The 17,772-nt window shown below is 34.3% G+C and overlaps 1 protein-coding gene across 2 annotated transcripts; it reads left to right on the forward strand.

The window, feature by feature from the left end:
• The first annotated feature begins 1,234 nt into the window (after positions 1–1,234).
• On the forward strand, positions 1,235–17,656 carry LOC115437644 (protein ABHD8-like). Of its 2 annotated transcripts, none has more exons than XM_030160934.1 (5): positions 1,235–1,576; positions 8,388–9,217; positions 11,019–11,189; positions 12,607–12,823; positions 15,454–17,656. In XM_030160934.1, exons 2-5 carry the CDS (start codon positions 8,397–8,399, stop codon positions 15,655–15,657), a joined length of 1,413 nt encoding a protein of 470 aa, XP_030016794.1. In that variant the 5' UTR covers positions 1,235–1,576; positions 8,388–8,396; the 3' UTR covers positions 15,658–17,656. The 2 variants fall into 2 exon arrangements, with proteins under 2 accessions (XP_030016794.1, XP_030016795.1); XM_030160935.1 differs by lacking the exon at positions 1,235–1,576 and adding an exon at positions 2,584–2,606.
• The last annotated feature ends 116 nt before the right edge of the window (positions 17,657–17,772 follow it).

A 17,772-nucleotide genomic window follows, 5' to 3' on the forward strand; every position in this document is an offset into this window, starting at 1 on the left:
ATCAACACTTTTTAACCCTTTCATACACAAATTATGAGAACCTTAATCAAGATTTTTTTCCTGAGTGTTTTTATTCTTCTTTAGGCATGAAAAAAAACAATGTAATTGATTCTTTTTTTTTTTTTTTTTTTTTTTTTTTAATAAACCTGTTTTTTTATGAAGGTAGAAGGAGGACACGTATGGAATTACAGGGTGGGGAAGCAAAATTTACAATATTTTGAGGCAGGGATTGAAAGACAGTTTATGACCAATTAGTTTATTGAAAGTCATGAGAATTTATTTGCCACAAGAAAATTTACATAATAAAAAATGTTTTTATTCTATGTGTCCTCCTTCTTTCTCAATAACTGCCTTCACACGCTTCCTGAAACTTGTGCAAGTGTTCCTCAAATATTCGGGTGACAACTTCTCCCATTCTTCTTTAATAGTATCTTCCAGACTTTCTCGTAATAGTTTTGCTCATAGTCATTCTCTTCTTTACATTATAAACAGTCTTTATGGACACTCCAACTATTTTTGAAATCTCTTTTGGTGTGACGAGTGCATTCAGCAAAACACACACTCTTTGACGTTTGCTTTCCTGATTACTCATATGGGCAAAAATTTCTGAAAAGGTATGGATAATAGTGTTAGGTATGATTATGACATCAACATATGTTTGGTTTCAAAACAATTGACGTAGTGCCTGCTGAGAAAAAACAACTAAATGTTCATTGTAAATTTTGCTTCCCCACCCTGTATGTGCTCAAAATCTCTAATTGTGTGCTCAGAATCTATCATTGCTCTCTCAAGAAACTGGCACAAATATAATTCTATAGACACATAGAATAAAAACATTTTCTATTATGTACATTTTCTTGTGGCAAATAAATTCTCATGACTTTCAATAAACTAATTGGTCATACACTCTCTTTCAATCCCTGCCTCAAAATATTGTAAATTTTGCTTCCCCACCCTGTAGTTGTTGTTAGAGCTTTTCCCATTGCTGTTGGAATATTTAAAAAAAAATCAGGTGCAGAAAACAGGATGATTTCTATGTAATTATGAGTTGGTCTTTTCAGAGGAAATAATTTAATCGTTTGTGACAGTCTCCTCTCATGCACGCCTTTTGCTGTTCTCTCAGCCTTAGCAACAGGGAAACAAGGCTCTCTTATTGGCTTCCTCTCTCCATTCAGCTGTCTTCTATTCGCCCTCCTCACTGCCACTCAGAAGGGATGCCTGAAGACTGCTGTGGATGCTGCGGATACAAGGGCAGCAGGGCTGGGTAGGGTCTGGGCCGAGTGCGCAGTGGATGCTGAGAGAGAGAGAAGAAAAAAAAAAAAAAAAAAAAAACACACTGCAGCTTCTTGTCGAAATGGGTATCATTTTGAGATGCAACTGGCACACTTTTACGGATGCATGCTTTATACTGAATTCAAGACACTCCTCGCGTTGTAATGAGGGCCATAAGATGTTTTTTTCAAATGTCTAGGCTTAGGTAAATTGTTGCAATAAATAAATGCAACGTTTTTGTCAATTCTCGGCTGTCCTTTTTGGTGCAGATTTATAATCACCCTAATCCTCACAAATCCTTCAGGTAAGGAATCCATTTTTATTACATTATGTCGTCTAATTAGTTAGTGTTTATGGTGCATCTTCTTTCTAGTCATCAGCATCAGTAGTGCAAGAGCTGCATGCGTCTGCAGTGTTGTCAGCGCAAAAATAATAGATGTGTCAATAATAGACGCTCAGCAATGTGGCCTTTTGCAAAACATCTAAGGATTTTATTTTATTTTTTTTAATTTATTCATCACAATTACCATGCTTTGTTTTTATTATCATCCTTACTATTATTTTGTCTTTATATTATGCATTCCAGTTATTGAATTCCGCAGCCGATTATTGCGGTTAATGGTTTAAGGGATCGAGGTCATAGGCCTGTTGAACCAGTGAAACTATAAGACATTAGCACAATGTTGTATTTTTATTTTACTAAATAGACAGTAGGCCGTAGTGTTTTTGCAATCATGCATTCTGCAGATCGTGTCATATTGCGCACTATATTGTAGTATGCAAAAACAGCAGCGCATCATGTACCAAATGTGTGCGTTATTGTAAGATTTGGCAGACATGTCAACCTATTTATCCTGCAGTGCAGACAAAAAAATCAACATGGCTGAGTAACCATCAACCCACAACTCAATCCATCACAAGTGGAACAAAAAGGAGACAGGAAAAGCAGTGCAGTCAGCAGTATGTTGTGGATGTGTATGCCAGGGTCATTCTACAACAAGGTTGAATGATATCCTGCTCTGCTGTCTGGATCCTTCTCAGCTTTGTTACCTGTAGTAGCATCATTAGCTGGTAATAAATCATTATTACACAATCCATTCAAATCAGCATAATCTCACAGAAGTAGACTGATTAGCTTTTGTTTATGTTTTTTTAGGAGAACAGGGCTGTCAGGAAGCATTCATTTGTCTTTGTGGGTGAAACCAGAGAGCACCTGATGCACTGACCTTCAGACCGACAACACACAGACACAGATGCAGACACACACACACACACACACACACACACACACACACACACACACATAACCCTTTCAGTGCAGAGGCAGATACTAGGTAAACAGCTCCATTCTGCTTTTATTGTACAACCAGATAAGTGCTGTGCATAGTCTGCTCCAGCAGCTGTCATGAATTTATTATAATGATGTTTGCAAAACTGATGTAAAATATTAATCAGCATCTGAAGCTGTTTAGAAGAAAATAGCAAACAATGATATGGTATTTTTATTATTGTTACGTAGGACTGATTCACTGGTCAACAACAAATTTATTGTTTAAGTTTTTTGAGCTGATTTAGGATCATTTTGGTGTGCTGAATCCAAAAATCACATTTATTTTGCTCAATCAGGTCAACTTCCTGAACTATGCTACATATTTGCTTTTTAACATTTTTGCTTACATTTATGGGCATTTTCACATCATATGATACAAAATTCTTTCATATTTCTTGCAATAAACGAGTTCTGAAGATTTTACTTTTGCCAATTTATGATTAATGTTTTTTTTTAAAATTACAGGTGAATGAAATGGCTTCGACTAGAAGATCTTGCAAAAATAAGCCTGACGTATTCTGCTACATCTGCGGTGAACACACCATTGTACCTAACAGAAATCCTGTTAGAAAATGATTTTCTTTCTCTTAAAACCTATTTTGGGTGAGAACTATATAAAAAATCAACTGATGAAGTCACAAAAATGTCATCAATTTTGTGAGAAGATCAAATTTTTCAAAATCAAATTAACAAAAAAACCTGACCTGATTGAGAAAAACAGATGTCATTTTTGGATTTAGTGGTGCTAAATGGTCCTAATTCAGTTGAAAAAACCTAGACAACTTGCAAAAAAAATTTTTTTGTAACCCAGTGTTATATATCTTGACATAATAGAACACAAGTGTTTGGCCCGGGGGCCAAATCTGGCCCGCCAAAGGTTCCATTCCAGCCCATGGGATGAAATTGCAAAAATGAACTTGAACAGTCAAAGTTGTCCAAATCATTTTGGTTCAGGTTCCACATACAGACCGATGTGATCTACAGTAAAAATAACACAATAACCCATAAATAATGACAATGACAAATTTTCTTGGAAAAAATTTAAGTGAAAAAAACAACATTACACTGTGAAACTATTAACATTTACAAAACTATTCTTTCACAATAAAATGTAAATAAATACATAAATAAAAACAAAAATGAACAACTCAAAATGTGCAATTTTAACAACATTTTGCTGTTACTAAATGTTTTGTGCATTTATGGATCCACTGTGATCTGTAGTTGTGTTAATAATAAGAGATGGAATATTGTAGAAACTGTTCAAATTTTAGTTCCAAACTCCAAAATTTTAACAATATTCTGCCTGTTACCAAATGTTTATGTAACATTGTGTGTAATGTACATGCATAAATAATAAGTCGAGGCATAATATTGTAAAAATTGCACTAGTTTTTCAAATAACATTTCTGTTTTTTCAGGTTATTCACATCTTTTTTGTAAAATGTGAATATTTTCATAATTTAATTGAGGTTTTTTTGTACTAAAACAAAAAGAAAAACTTGGATTTTGACATTATTTATAGGTTATTAAGTCATTATTTTACTGATCTGGCCCACTTGAGATCAAATTGGGCTAAATATGGCCTCTGAACCAAAATGAGTAGACACCCCTGTAATAGAATATTAGAGATCAGCCGTGTAGACAGTCAGACATGCAGAATCCTTTCATTTCTTAAACAAGGAAATAACAGAGCTGTACCATGTAAACAGGATTCTGCCATCTCAGATTCCTAGAAGTAGTCACAGTGTTTATTAGAAAAATGAGTGACCAATGTTGCTTCATTGGGAACTCTGCCAAAATCTACTGTAGTTCCAGTGAGGCTCTGTTTCTGCATCTCCATTACAAACAGTATAGCTTGGGGAACTGTTTCTCAGACACGCATTATCTTGGACATAGTCATGCTGTATGACTGGTGTTTTCTATTTTTGTATATCCTGATTTTGACCGTGTGAACAGGACAGATTATTTATAGCAAATGTCTAGGACAGTGTGAAAACAGTCTTCTCTGACATTTGAACTGAAGTACGGAACAAGTGTAGGAGTTGTTTGTACAGTTTTGGAATCTGTTGTTTGAATGTTCAGCTGCTTTTTTCAGGTGAGTGTATTTACAAAGACCACTAAAGGAGTCCAGGAGACCAGCTATAAAGACTTAAAATGGTGTATGGTTTGGAGTCTGTGAAACAAACTTTAGAAAGGCTTTTTCTTGCTTGTTTTTCTCTAATCATCGCTGCCTGAGAAGTGATGAAGGGAATAAAGAATACCATATCATTGTAACTGTGTTGCTAGGAAACAGCTTGGGCTAAATTTTATAGGAACCAAGCTGACATCCATTTGTTCCTGTGGAGCTGTTGACATTTGCAAACGCTGTGACAGGAAATAAACGTGGTTCTTTCAATTATTCCTGCGTATGAACCTGTTAAATGCAAAAAAAAAGACAAAGAATCCAGGCAAATCTCTCACCTAGAGTTGGGAAGGTTACCCATAAAACACAATTGTTTACAGATTGGTTACCCAGTAAATATTTAATAACTGAACATATGGGCAATAAAGCTGAAAAATGTTAATATAAATTCATTATAAGACTACACCTGCCCGGTTTAGTGTTACAATGATATATAATAGTGTGTAATCATCTTAGCAGCACTCAACATTGCTGTCAACTTGTTGCTGTTATTAAAATGTTAATGTATAAATGTAATTTAATTGTAAAATGTTGGGATTTAGGAGATCTAATTGTCAAAATGCAATATAACACAGGTGTCAAACATGTGGCCCGGGGGCCAAATCTGGCCCACCAAAGGTTCCATTCTGGCCCGCAGGATGAAAGTGCAAAAATGAACCTGAACAGTCCAGGTTGTCAAAATCACTTTGGTTCAGGTTCCACATACAGACCAATGAGATCTACAGTAAAAATAACAACCCAATAACCCATAAATAATGACAACTACAAATTTTCTTTGTGAAAAATTATGTGGAAAAAATCTAAGTGGAAAAAAACCCCCAAAACATTACACTGTGAAAATATTTATATTTACAAAACTATTCTTTCACAATAAAATGCAAATAAATACATAAATAAAAACAACAATGGATGACCAGAAATGTGCAATTTTAACCATATTCTGCCTGTTATTAAATGTTTGGTGCATTTATAGATCCACTGTGATCTGTAGTAAGAGATGGAATATTGTAGAAATTGTTCAAATTTTAGTTCCAAACTCCAAAACTTTAGTAATATTCTGACTGTTACCAAATGTTTATGTAACACTGTGTAAATGTACATGTATAAATAATAAGTCGAGGCATAATATTGTTAAAATTGCACTAATTTTTCAAATGAAATTTGTTTTTTCAGGTTATTCACATCTTTTTTGTAAAATGTAAATATTTTCTTAATTTAATTGTTTTTTGGGGGGTTTTTTTTTTGGACTAAAACAAAAAGAAAAACTTGGATTTGTCATTATTTATAGGTTATTAAGTCATTATTTTACTGGTCTGGCCCGCTTGAGATCAAATTGGGCTAAGTTTGGCCCCTGAACCAAAATGAGTTTGACACCCCTGCAATATAATATTCATAAGTATTATATTAAAAATCATCAACTTATATTTATAGAGGAAGTTAGACATTAGTCATTCTCTGCTGCCATGTTCGAAGTAGGTCCTTTTTTTTTAAAAATTTTATGTACAACCATCCCTCTTTGCCAGAGTTATTATCCCCTGAACTCAAAGGCCCAGAAGAGACAAACCAAATACCAGCTCTAACTGACTTTTCATTTTTTTAGTGGCCACCGTAGTGGAGAGTGAGTTGAAGGCTAGTCACTGAACCTCTTATAATAATAATAATAATAATAATAATAATAATAATAATAATAATAATAATAATAATAATAATAGTATTGTATTATATTGTCTTTATTTCGAACATGCAAAAAAATAAAATAAAATAAAAACAAAATAAAACATTCAAATAGACAGAATCTATCTCCAAGCACATACCAGTCTGAATATTGCATGATCAAAAAGGAGTAGGAAGAAGTATAAAGTTATTTAATCCTACCCCTCAGTGCTTTTACACCTTTAACACTAACTTGATACAAGAATCAAACAAAACTATTTTCCTAATTTTAGCATCAAACCACAACAAATACATAATGCAGTAACTGAATTACACCCAACAATATGATCATGGCAATACAGTCATACAAACAGACTCAACAATTCAACCATTCTCTTCAATAATTACAGCAGATTTATCAGTACAACATCATCCATAAACAAACAGGCCTCATTGTCATTCTTAAATACTGTACCTCTCAAGAATAATTTTTTTTAAATATCTTTTTTTTAAACTGAATTACGTTTGATATTTGTTTTATCTCCACACACAATTTGTTCCACAATTTTACTCCACAGATGGTGATACAGAAACTTTTTGACGTAGTGCATACTTTATGAATCTTTAAATTTAACGTTCCCCTTAAATCATAGCCTCCCTCTCTTTCACAAAACATTTCTTGAATATTGCCTGGCAGTAAGTTATTCTTTGCTTCATATATTATTTGAATAGTTTTGAATTCCACAAGGTCAATGAGTTTTAAAGTTTTAGAATGGAAAAATAGTGGATTTGTGTGTTCATGAAAACCAACATTGTGAACGATTCTTATAGCTCTTTTTTGCAGTAGAAAAAGTCTAATAATAATAATAATAATAATAATAATGAATTAGGTTTCTACAGTGCTTTTCAAGGCACCCAAAGCGCTTCACATTGTTGATTCACTCTCACATTCTCACTCTTGTGGTGGTAAACTACATTTGTAGCCACCGAACATTCATACACTAGTGTGACTGACACTGGAGGGAAGGTGGGTGAAGGCATGACTATAGCGGGATTCAAACCACGAACCCTTAGTTATCGGACGACCTGCTCTACCTCCTGAGCCATGGCCACCCCACTATTTATGTATTTTTTTTCCCTCTGTAACTGTAATAGATTATGTTACATTTATTTTGTAATTTTTCTGTAACTAATCCATGCCTATGCTTATGCTGATACTGAAGTATTCCAGTCTGTGAATCTGACCAATGACAGGCTTTATTGCACAGGTGTCAAACATGCGGCCCGGGGGCCAAATCCGGCCCGCCAAAGGGTCCAGTCCGGCCCTTGGGATGAATTTGTGAAATGCAAAAATAAGATATTAACAATCCTTTTAGTTCAGGTTCCAAAATTCAGACCAATTCAATCTCAAGTGGGCAGGATTCAGTAAAATACTATCATAATAACATAAAAACAATGACAACTCCAAATTTTTCTGTTTGTAAATGTACATATTTTCATGTTTTTCCACAAAAAAAGTATAATTTTGCAAAAAATGTGAATAACCTGAATAAATATGAACAACTTGAAATGTCTTAAGAGAAGAATGTACAATTTTAACACGATGTTTTGCGTATTTGTAGATCCACTGTGACCTGTAAGTTATAATGTATATGTGTAAATAATAAACTTAGGCAGAATAGTGTTAAAATTACACTTATCTTTTCAGTTTGTTCATGTTATTCACATCTTTTGAAAGGATAGTTTGTAGATGTAAACCTTTTCATAATGTAAATTTACTTTTTTCGCTCTAAAACATAGAGAAAAGTTTGGAATTGACATTATTTATGTATTATTCTGTTATTATTTTACTGGTTCGGCCCACTGCAGATCAGATTTTGCCAAATGTGGCCCCTGAACTAAAATGAGTTTGACACCCCTGCTTTTTTTGTATGTGTGTTTGTACAGTTAAGCACCATGCTGACCAGTATCACTGAGGGGATCCTGTGCTGTCTGACTGGGAAGGCTGCCAGCCTGGTCTTACCCCTGGAGTCATCAGAACCCTCTGACGGGTTTGAGTTTGTGGAGGTGAAACCTGGGAGAGTTTTGAGAGTGCGACATATCATCCCTGAACGTCCGCCTGTAGTGACTGAAGACCAGACTCCAGACACGGAGGCGGCAGATGACCAATGTGATGACGGCTCTCCTGAGGATTCTAATACTGAGGCCAAAACAAGCAGCAGCGTCCACTGCAAGAGGAAGATCACCGTCTACCGCAATGGCCAGCTGGTGATTGAGAATCTCGGAGATGTTTTGCACTCTGAGATCCTGCAGTGTCAGGATGGGGATCTGGAGCCCTGCAGTACTGTAGAGGTGGAGCTGGCTGACTACAAAGAAATGGCCTCTTCTCCAGACCCCAACCCTGTTCCTCCGCCAGTTCCCCCACCTCCTGGAGAACAGAAACCTGCTCCACCTCCTCGCCGGCGCCGCCGCAAGCCTAAGCGCACTGTTTTAATAGACTCCAAGAGGGTGATTTCAAGCTGCAAAGGTACACACTCAGATGTAGCGCTGTTCTTTGTGCATGGTGTAGGAGGCTCTCTGGACATTTGGAGCAGCCAACTGGACTTCTTCTCTCGGTTGGGCTACGAGGTGATCGCACCAGACCTCGCAGGACATGGAGCGAGCACTGCCCCACAGATTGCAGCAGCATACACTTTTTATGCCCTGGCAGAGGATCTACGTGCCATCTTTAAGAGATATGCCCGCAAACGCAACATTCTTATCGGCCACTCATATGGGTAAGTGTTTAAGAGACAGATTAGGGCAGTGTTTTTCAACCTTGGGGTCAGGACCCAACGTGGGGTCACCTGGAATTCAAATGAGGTCGCCTGAAATTTCTAGTAATTGATAAAAAATTAAGACTTACTAATAAAAAATTACATTATATAGCCTAAATGTTCCAAAAAATTAACATTTATTTGCAACATATTATAGCAAACTATTACAAGATCAAAACAAATTAATTTTAGCCAAAAAAAAAAAAAAGTCTCTGTTTTGAATGTCTGGGGTCGCCTGAAATTTCTAATAATTTATAAAAAAAAAAAAAAAAAACATTTTAAATTAAAACTTACCAATAAAAAATTACATTATATAGCCTAAATGTTGCCTAAAATTAATGTTTATTTGCAACATATTATAGCAAACTATTACACAATCAAAAACAAATAAATTTTAGCCAAAAAAAAAAAAGTTGTCTCTGTTTTGAATATCTGGGGTCACCTGAAATTTCTAATAATTTATAAAAAAAAATTAAAAATTAAAACACACTGATAAAAATTTACATTATATAGCCTAAATGTTGCCTAAAATTAATGTTTATTTGCAACATAGTATAGCAAACTATTACATGATCAAAAATAAATGAATTTCAGCCAAATAAAATGTCTCCATTTTGAATATCTGGGGTCGCCTGAAATTTCTAATAATTTATAAAAGAAAAATAAAAAATTAAAACTTACTAATAAAAATTTACATTATATAGCCTAAATGTTTCCTAAAATTAACATTTATTAGCAGCATATTATAGCATACTATTACATGATCAAAAACAAATTAATTTTAGCCAAACAAAATGTCTCTGTTTTGAATATCTGGGGTCGCCTGAAATTTCTAATAATTTATTAAATAAATAAATAAATAAATAAAACTTACTAATAAAAATGTACATTATATAGCCTAAATGTTTCCTAAAATTAACATTTATTTGCAACATAGTATAGCAAACTATTACACAATCAAAACCAAATTAATTTTAGCCAAAAAAAAAATTGTCTCTGTTTTGAATGTCTGGGGTCGCCTGAAATTTGTGATGTTAAAATGGGGTCACGAGCTAAAAAAAAGTTGGGAACCACTGGATTTTGGTGTAGATTTAGTCTCAAGATTGGTAGAAAAATAGCCAATCCTACATAAGTTATATAGAAGCATAATTATTATAGCCCAAATTATCTTTTACTGTAATTTAAAATATTGAATGAATAGAAGTTTATATTCTATTAGTATTTATATTAATGATAGCTCAACCTGAAACTCTGAGTATGAAGCTGTTTCCTCATCATCCTCTTATCTCTTATATCTGTAGTCTCTTACTGTGTGTCCTGTGTTCAAAACAACACAGCAGGAACATTTTCATAGGAGTCTACAGATGACAGAACAGAAATCAATGTTATCATGGTAGTTAATAGCAAATGACATGGTTAACTAACAGCAGATAATGGTATTTTCTACATTTGAATAGAATAGACTAGAATAGACTAGAATAGACTAGAATAGAATAGAATAGAATAGAATAGAATAGAATAGAATAGAATAGATGGAAGATGGAGGCTCTTTCTAAAACAGCATGACCTCAGATTAGTTGTTAGGTATTACTTACAGTCTGGGAGACACAAAAACACCCCGATGTCCTTGTTCTTCTTCTCTTTTTTTGGTAGTGGTATGAGCTTGTGGACACTGATGCCCTTGAACACAGCAAACCAAAGCAACATCCATCACTGTTTTCTGTTAGTAACGGTACTTTTCTATCCTCCTGTCTCCCTCCAGAGTCTCATTTTGCACCTTCCTGGCACATGAGTATCCTGATCTGGTCCATAAAGTGGTGATGATCAATGGAGGTGGTCCCACAGCTTTGGAGCCCAGCCTCTGCTCCATCTTCCAGCTGCCATCGTGTGTCCTTCACTGTCTGTCGCCCTGCCTGGCCTGGAGTTTCCTCAAGTAAGATCGATATGTGATGGGTCTAGATCTGTCAAACAGTGAAAAATAGAACAGAACAGAACGGAACAGAACGGAATAGAAGAGAAGAGAAGAGAAGAGAAGAGAAGAGAAGAGAAGAGAAGAGAAGAGAAGAGAAGAGAAGAGAAGAGAAGAGAAGAGAAGAGAACAGAACAGAACAGAACAGAATAGAACAGAACAGAACAGAATAGAATAGAACAGAACAGAACAGAACAGAACAGAATAGAATAGAATAGAACAGAACAGAACAGAACAGAACAGAACAGAACAGAACAGAATAGAATAGAATAGAATAGAACAGAATAGAATACAATAGAACAGAACAGAACAGAATAGAATAGAATAGAATAGAATAGAACAGAACAGAATAGAATAGAATAGAACAGAACAGAACAGAATAGAATAGAACAGAACAGAACAGAACAGAATAGAATAGAATAGAACAGAATAGAATACAATAGAACAGAACAGAACGGAATAGAGTAGAATAGAATAGAATAGAATAGAATAGAACAGAACAGAATAGAATAGAATAGAACAGAATAGAATAGAATAGAACAGAATAGAACAGAATAGAATAGAACAGAACAGAACAGAATAGAACAGAATAGAATAGAACAGAACAGAACAGAATAGAATACAATAGAACAGAACAGAATAGAATAGAATAGAATAGAATAGAACACACAGAATAGAATAGGTAGAACAGAATAGAATAGAACAGAACATAATAGAATAGAATAGAATAGAATAGAATAGAATAGAATAGAACAGAAAAGAACAGAATAGAATAGAATAGAATAGAATAGAATAGAACAGAATACAACAGAATAGAACAGAAAAGAATAGAACAGAAAAGAAAAGGAGAACAGAATAGAATAGAACAGAACAGAACAGAACAGAACAGAACAGAACAGAATAGAATAGAGTAGAATAGAACAGAACAGAACAGACTAGAGTAGAATAGAATAGAATAGAATAGAATAGAATAGAACAGAATAGAATAAAATAGAATAGAATATACTTTTTGAGTAAATTTGTAATTATTGACTTATTTTTTGATTAATTAAACTAAAATCCATTTCAACTAAAATACATGCTTCTCAGAAAACATTAACATACATGATAACTCATTGACATAGACACGATGAACTTTAAAGGTCAACGTTTCACTTCTCATATATTCACAACATGTTTTTCCTTGTTCCTATGAAATAACATTCATCCAATCAGAAACTCCTCCTGCACTCCTATCTTGTTAATTCTCCTATCATCACAGGTGTTGGTTTTTGTCTAGACGAAGCAACACTTTGACTCCTGGTTCCATTACGTAAAACAGTTTAGTTGTTTCTGGCTCCAAATAACCCTCTCTCTCTCTCTCTCTCTTTTTCACCTTCAGAGCTGGATTTGCTCGTCAAGGCGCCAAAGAAAAGCAGCTGTTGAAGCAGGGCAATGCCTTCAATGTGTCTCCTTTTGTTCTGCGTGCCATGATGAGTGGTCAGTACTGGCCTGAGGGGGATGAGGTCTACCATGCTGAGCTCACTGTGCCCATCCTCCTGGTTCATGGCATGTGTGACAAGTTTGTGCCCATGGATGAAGACCAGCGGATGGCAGAGGTACGTTAGATACCTGATATTTCAAGCAAAAAGCCCTTCCTCAGGCCTCTGATGAATGCAGAGTGTGCATCTTAACCCTTTCATGCATGAATTATGAGAACCTTAATCAAGACTTTTTTCCTGAGTGTTTTTATTCCTCTTTGGGCATTAAAAAAAACAAAAAAACAATGTGACTGAATTTTTTATTTTTTATTTTATTTTTTTTTAAGCTCAGCTGGACACCATGTGTTTAATTTTTGAAGCAAAGAAACATGTATTTACTGACATACTGTGTGAAAACTATGAAATAAATGTTTTTTTTTAATGTTGCTAATCTAATGTTTTCTCACATTTTAACATACTATAATAGCAGTTATTACGCACTCAAATAATATGCAAAAACAACAAAACACAACAGCATACAAAAATAACAAAAAAAAAACAAAAAAAAACAACTGTTTACTACAGTCTAATAACAATTAGCAATTGATTTACACTCAAATATGTTGCTGCAGATCAGGTTTATCAAGAGCAGGAATGTTACAGTAATGGTATGAATTGCAGTGTATTATTGGATGGTGCATAAGTATTCACTGTGTTGGTTGATATGCAAGTAAAACAACAAAATCCATAAATACATAAGAGACCAGAATAACTGTCCACTGTAGTAACCACTGTGCATGAAAGGGTTAACTTCCAAACATTAGTAGAAATGACACCATATATCCCAATTGAACATAGAAAGTAATTGCACACACCTAATAGTCCCTGATCACTACAGTGCAAAAACAAGGTTATTATTGTTAACGAAAACTAACAAAATGACGAAAACTAGAATTGAAAAAACATTTTCGTTAACTGAAATAAATAAAAACTATAATTAAAAGGAAAAAAACTATAACTAACTGAAACTATATTGACTAACTTGACAAAACTAACTAAAACATATAAAAAATATGGATAAAATTCCCTTAGTTTTAGTCTTTGTCAATGTCGGATTGATATGAAATTGATTTATTTAGCTCGAGCAATTTTAGCTGGTGGCACCACACGGCATTTCATGGTCCATCACTTCTTGTCACTTGTCATTTAGAGTCGTCTTCTCATCCCCACTGTACCTGGAAACATGGCGACTAAAGAGTTCTGTATGGGATTTCTATGAGTATGACAGTGAGGAAGATAAAAAAATTAATACTAAAACTAAACTAAAACTAAGCATTTAGAAAAAAAGCAAAAAGTAATAAAAACTAGCAAACCTGCTCTAAAAACAAATTAAAACTAACTGAATTAGAGAAAAAAAGTCAAAACTAACTAAAACTAAACTATAATGAAAAATCCAAAACTATTATAACCTTGGTGCAAAAACAGCCCAACCCAAGAGAGGCCAAGTATTCAGAAAGATAACCAAAATATCTTATACCATGCAAAAACCTTTTGTTTGTTCCTATAGTTTTTATGTTACACAGACAGTTGTTGCAGTTTGTTGCTTCGTTAGATCTAGCTCAGTAATATAAGGGATCTTTAATTAGTAAGATATGATTTGTTAAAGTGGAACTACCTTTCTTATAATAAACATCATTGGTAAGATTCCCTTTGGAATCCTTTTTGTTATATTCAAATTAATGCTAAATAGCCACATTACCTATTCTATAACAGGGGTGTCAAACTCATTTTAGTTCAGGGGCCAGATTCAGCTAAATTTGATCTGAAGTGGGCTGGACCAGTAAAATAATAACATAATTATATATAAATAATGTCAACTCCAAACTTTTCTCTATGTTTTAGAGGAAAAAAGTTAATTTACATTATGTAAAGGTTTACATCTACAAACTATCCTTTCAAAAGATGTGAATAACATGAACAAACTGAAAAAATATGCATAATTTTAACAATATTTTGCCTCAGTTTATCATTTACACATGTACATTATAACTTACAGATCACAGTGGATCTACAAATACACAAAACATTGAGTAACAGTCAGAATATTGTTAAAATTGTACTTACTTCTCTTAAGACATTTAGGTTATCCACATTTTTTGCAAAATTATACTTGTTTTAGTGTAAATACATGAAAATATTTACATTTACAAAGAGAAACATTTGAAGTTGTCATTATTTATATGTTATTATGATAGTATTTTACTGGTCCTGCCCCCTTGAGATTGAATTAGTCTGAATGTGGAACCTGAACTAAAAGGATTGTTAATATTTTAGTGTAATTTTTGCATTTCACAAATTCATCCCAAGGGCCAGACTGGATCCTTTGGCGGGCCGGATTTGGTCCCCGGGCCGCATGTTTGACACCTGTGTTCTATAAGATTGGTCTTTGTTTTTACTTTTTTCTTGGAGCAGATAAAGTTACACCATAAAGATAAACATAAGAAAAACATAGACAACATAGATACTGGCTTTGTTACTTGTTTGACCACAGAACTGTTTTTATATTAAAATATGTATTTAGGAGCTAGTATAAATGTAGAAAAGATATTTCCTGATTGATGATTAGATACTAAAGTGTCTTTTTTTTTTTTTTATTATTATCATAGCTTGAATGAGGGCTGGTTTATTGTGTGATCTTTAATATGAAATGTCTTTTTATGTACACTAACTATTATGGTCGTCTGATTTATGCGCCACTCTCTTTTTAGATCCTCCTGTTTGCATTCCTAAAAGTCATTGAGGAAGGAAGTCACATGGTCATGATGGAGTGTCCTGACACAGTTAACACCCTCCTCCATGAGTTCTTTTTATGGGAACCTGACATGTCCAGAAAAGACAGCAAGGACAGCACAGAGAAGACAGTCAGTGACACTCTTCAGACACTGAGATTCAATAAGTCAATGGACAAATAACCAAAGCAGTCTAGTTTCATGACGGAATCAAGCAGAAGGCCTTTTTTGCCAGTTGACATGGGTTCCTAAGGCTGCTCCAAGGCTGAGAGCTGTTATAAACAGGGCCACATCTTAAAGATGAGGAAGGCCACTGGTGCTCCAAGATAAAGCAGGACTTAGACACGGTGTCAAGAGATGGACGAACATACAGAAAGGAACAGATGCAAATACACAGTCAGTTTCTGCTTTGCTTTTGATACCATTTTGTGCTCTATTGCGCCTTTTTTTTTTTTTTTTTTCAGAATGACAATATGTGGAGTTTGAAAGAATTATGTCTATTTGTGATTTGTGTATGAAATGTTTCTGATTACTAGAAGATGCAAAAGTCTTAAAATTCATGAAATGGTGTCTGGATTGCTTCAACTTCATCTTATATATTCTGTAAACTACTGCAGCCCATCTGCTAAACCTTCATGAAATGAAAATGAAGTTCTAAATGGGCCCATATTATGCCTGTTATTAATGGGAAACTGGTCATAATATGCAGTGAACTAAGGAATCACAGATATGATTTCCATGTAAGATGATGAAGAGCTGCTTATACTGGGTGTTGGAGTGCAAATCATTTAAAGACACATATATACTATATATAGACAAGTACATGCAAAATGTAATTACTAATTGCACCACATGCACATTTAAATCACTTAATATCTAAAATACCAACAGATTTAATGTTCAGATTCCATTTCAGACACCTACAGTATTAACCAAATCCATAGTTCATATCCAACATCAAGATTTTATTTTAAAATAAGCAAATCTATACTAAATTAAAGAACTTTATTTTGATATAATACACTCTCAGAACCTCTAAACTTAAAATACTACATGTTAAGCACAATGCAACCTATTCATCAGTTCATGTCTGCATGAAAACATGAATAACATTCAGTAACTTGGTTGAGGTGAAATGGTTACAAACACAAACATGGATGACAAAGGATTCTCCTACTTCAGTAGTATTTTACAGTGATATCCAAAGGATGCAAAGTACCAAGGCCCTGCATGACTTCAGAAAGTAAAAATTGCCATATATTCTTATATGAAAAGATTCCCGAGGCATTCCTCTAATCATTGGGTCTTAATATGTACTCAAAGTATTATTTTGCCTTTATCTCAAACAACAGAAACTGCCATAATTGTTTATGGTTGTACTGACCGCTTTAAGTTGTTGTGTCTCTAAGCTGTTAAATGCAAAAGAAGTGTGTCCTCTTAGTACTCTCCAGTCCACCCTATTTATCTCTTAGTGTAAGTCTGAATGAATGAGCTTAACATTACGCTCACTGAAAGACATTCATTTATGGGTGTTGCTTTGTCTCATAGTGGGACCGTTATGTGCAAGTAAAAGCACAGTCTAATATGCTTCTTGACAGTGCTTATCTGTTGACTACTGGTTGATTTAAAACCTGGTGTCCAGTGCATATTCAGATATGAGTTGGCCTTTAGGAGGAAATCCCCTTGAAAAGAGGGACACTCGCCACTCTGGTCTGTTAAATATGTATTTTGAATAAAAGGGGATGCAACAAAGGTCTTATGCAACTGGGAACAAAGAAAAAGAGAAACTATGGAGAATACACCGACCTAGCTGGCACTAACACTTCTATTACATTATATGTTCACTATGAACTCTCCAAAAACCAACAAGTGCTGCTGATGCTGTGTACTGTATGTCTCCTTTGGTGTAAAAGGTCTGTAAAACTGTATGGACAACAGGGTGCACATGTACTTCCTCTTCTGCTAAAAGTGTGCATATACAAATTGTCAGTGCTCCAGTGTGCTATATCTTTTTGTGGTTAATAAAATGTGTTAATATTACTGTTGCATTTATTCATGGGAATCATAATATATGCACTGCCTGAATGTAGATGCATATAACATTATATAGCCTATCAAAACAGTTGGATTTATTGTATGAATGTGCCTTTCCTGGCATGAAATAAAACAGATGTTCACAGTCTATGGAACCTTTTCTTGTTTGTTTGTGTTGGATACTGACTGTAATAATCATAATGATACAAACTGGATTAAATGTACGGTAATACCTACATTTGAATATATCCCACTGCATGTGAC

The sequence above is a fragment of the Sphaeramia orbicularis genome, chromosome 17, assembly GCF_902148855.1.
Source record: "Sphaeramia orbicularis chromosome 17, fSphaOr1.1, whole genome shotgun sequence".
Classification (NCBI taxonomy): domain Eukaryota; kingdom Metazoa; phylum Chordata; class Actinopteri; order Kurtiformes; family Apogonidae; genus Sphaeramia; species Sphaeramia orbicularis.

Bases quoted from the DNA above. Each gene is read 5' to 3' on its own strand.
- LOC115437644 (XM_030160934.1), top strand. From the start codon at position 8,397: ATGCTGACCAGTATCACTGAGGGGATCCTGTGCTGTCTGACTGGGAAG. The intron at 11,190-12,606 runs GTAAGATCGATA...TTTCACCTTCAG, and splicing joins CTGGCCTGGAGTTTCCTCAA to AGCTGGATTTGCTCGTCAAG. The intron at 12,824-15,453 runs GTACGTTAGATA...CTCTCTTTTTAG, and splicing joins AAGACCAGCGGATGGCAGAG to ATCCTCCTGTTTGCATTCCT.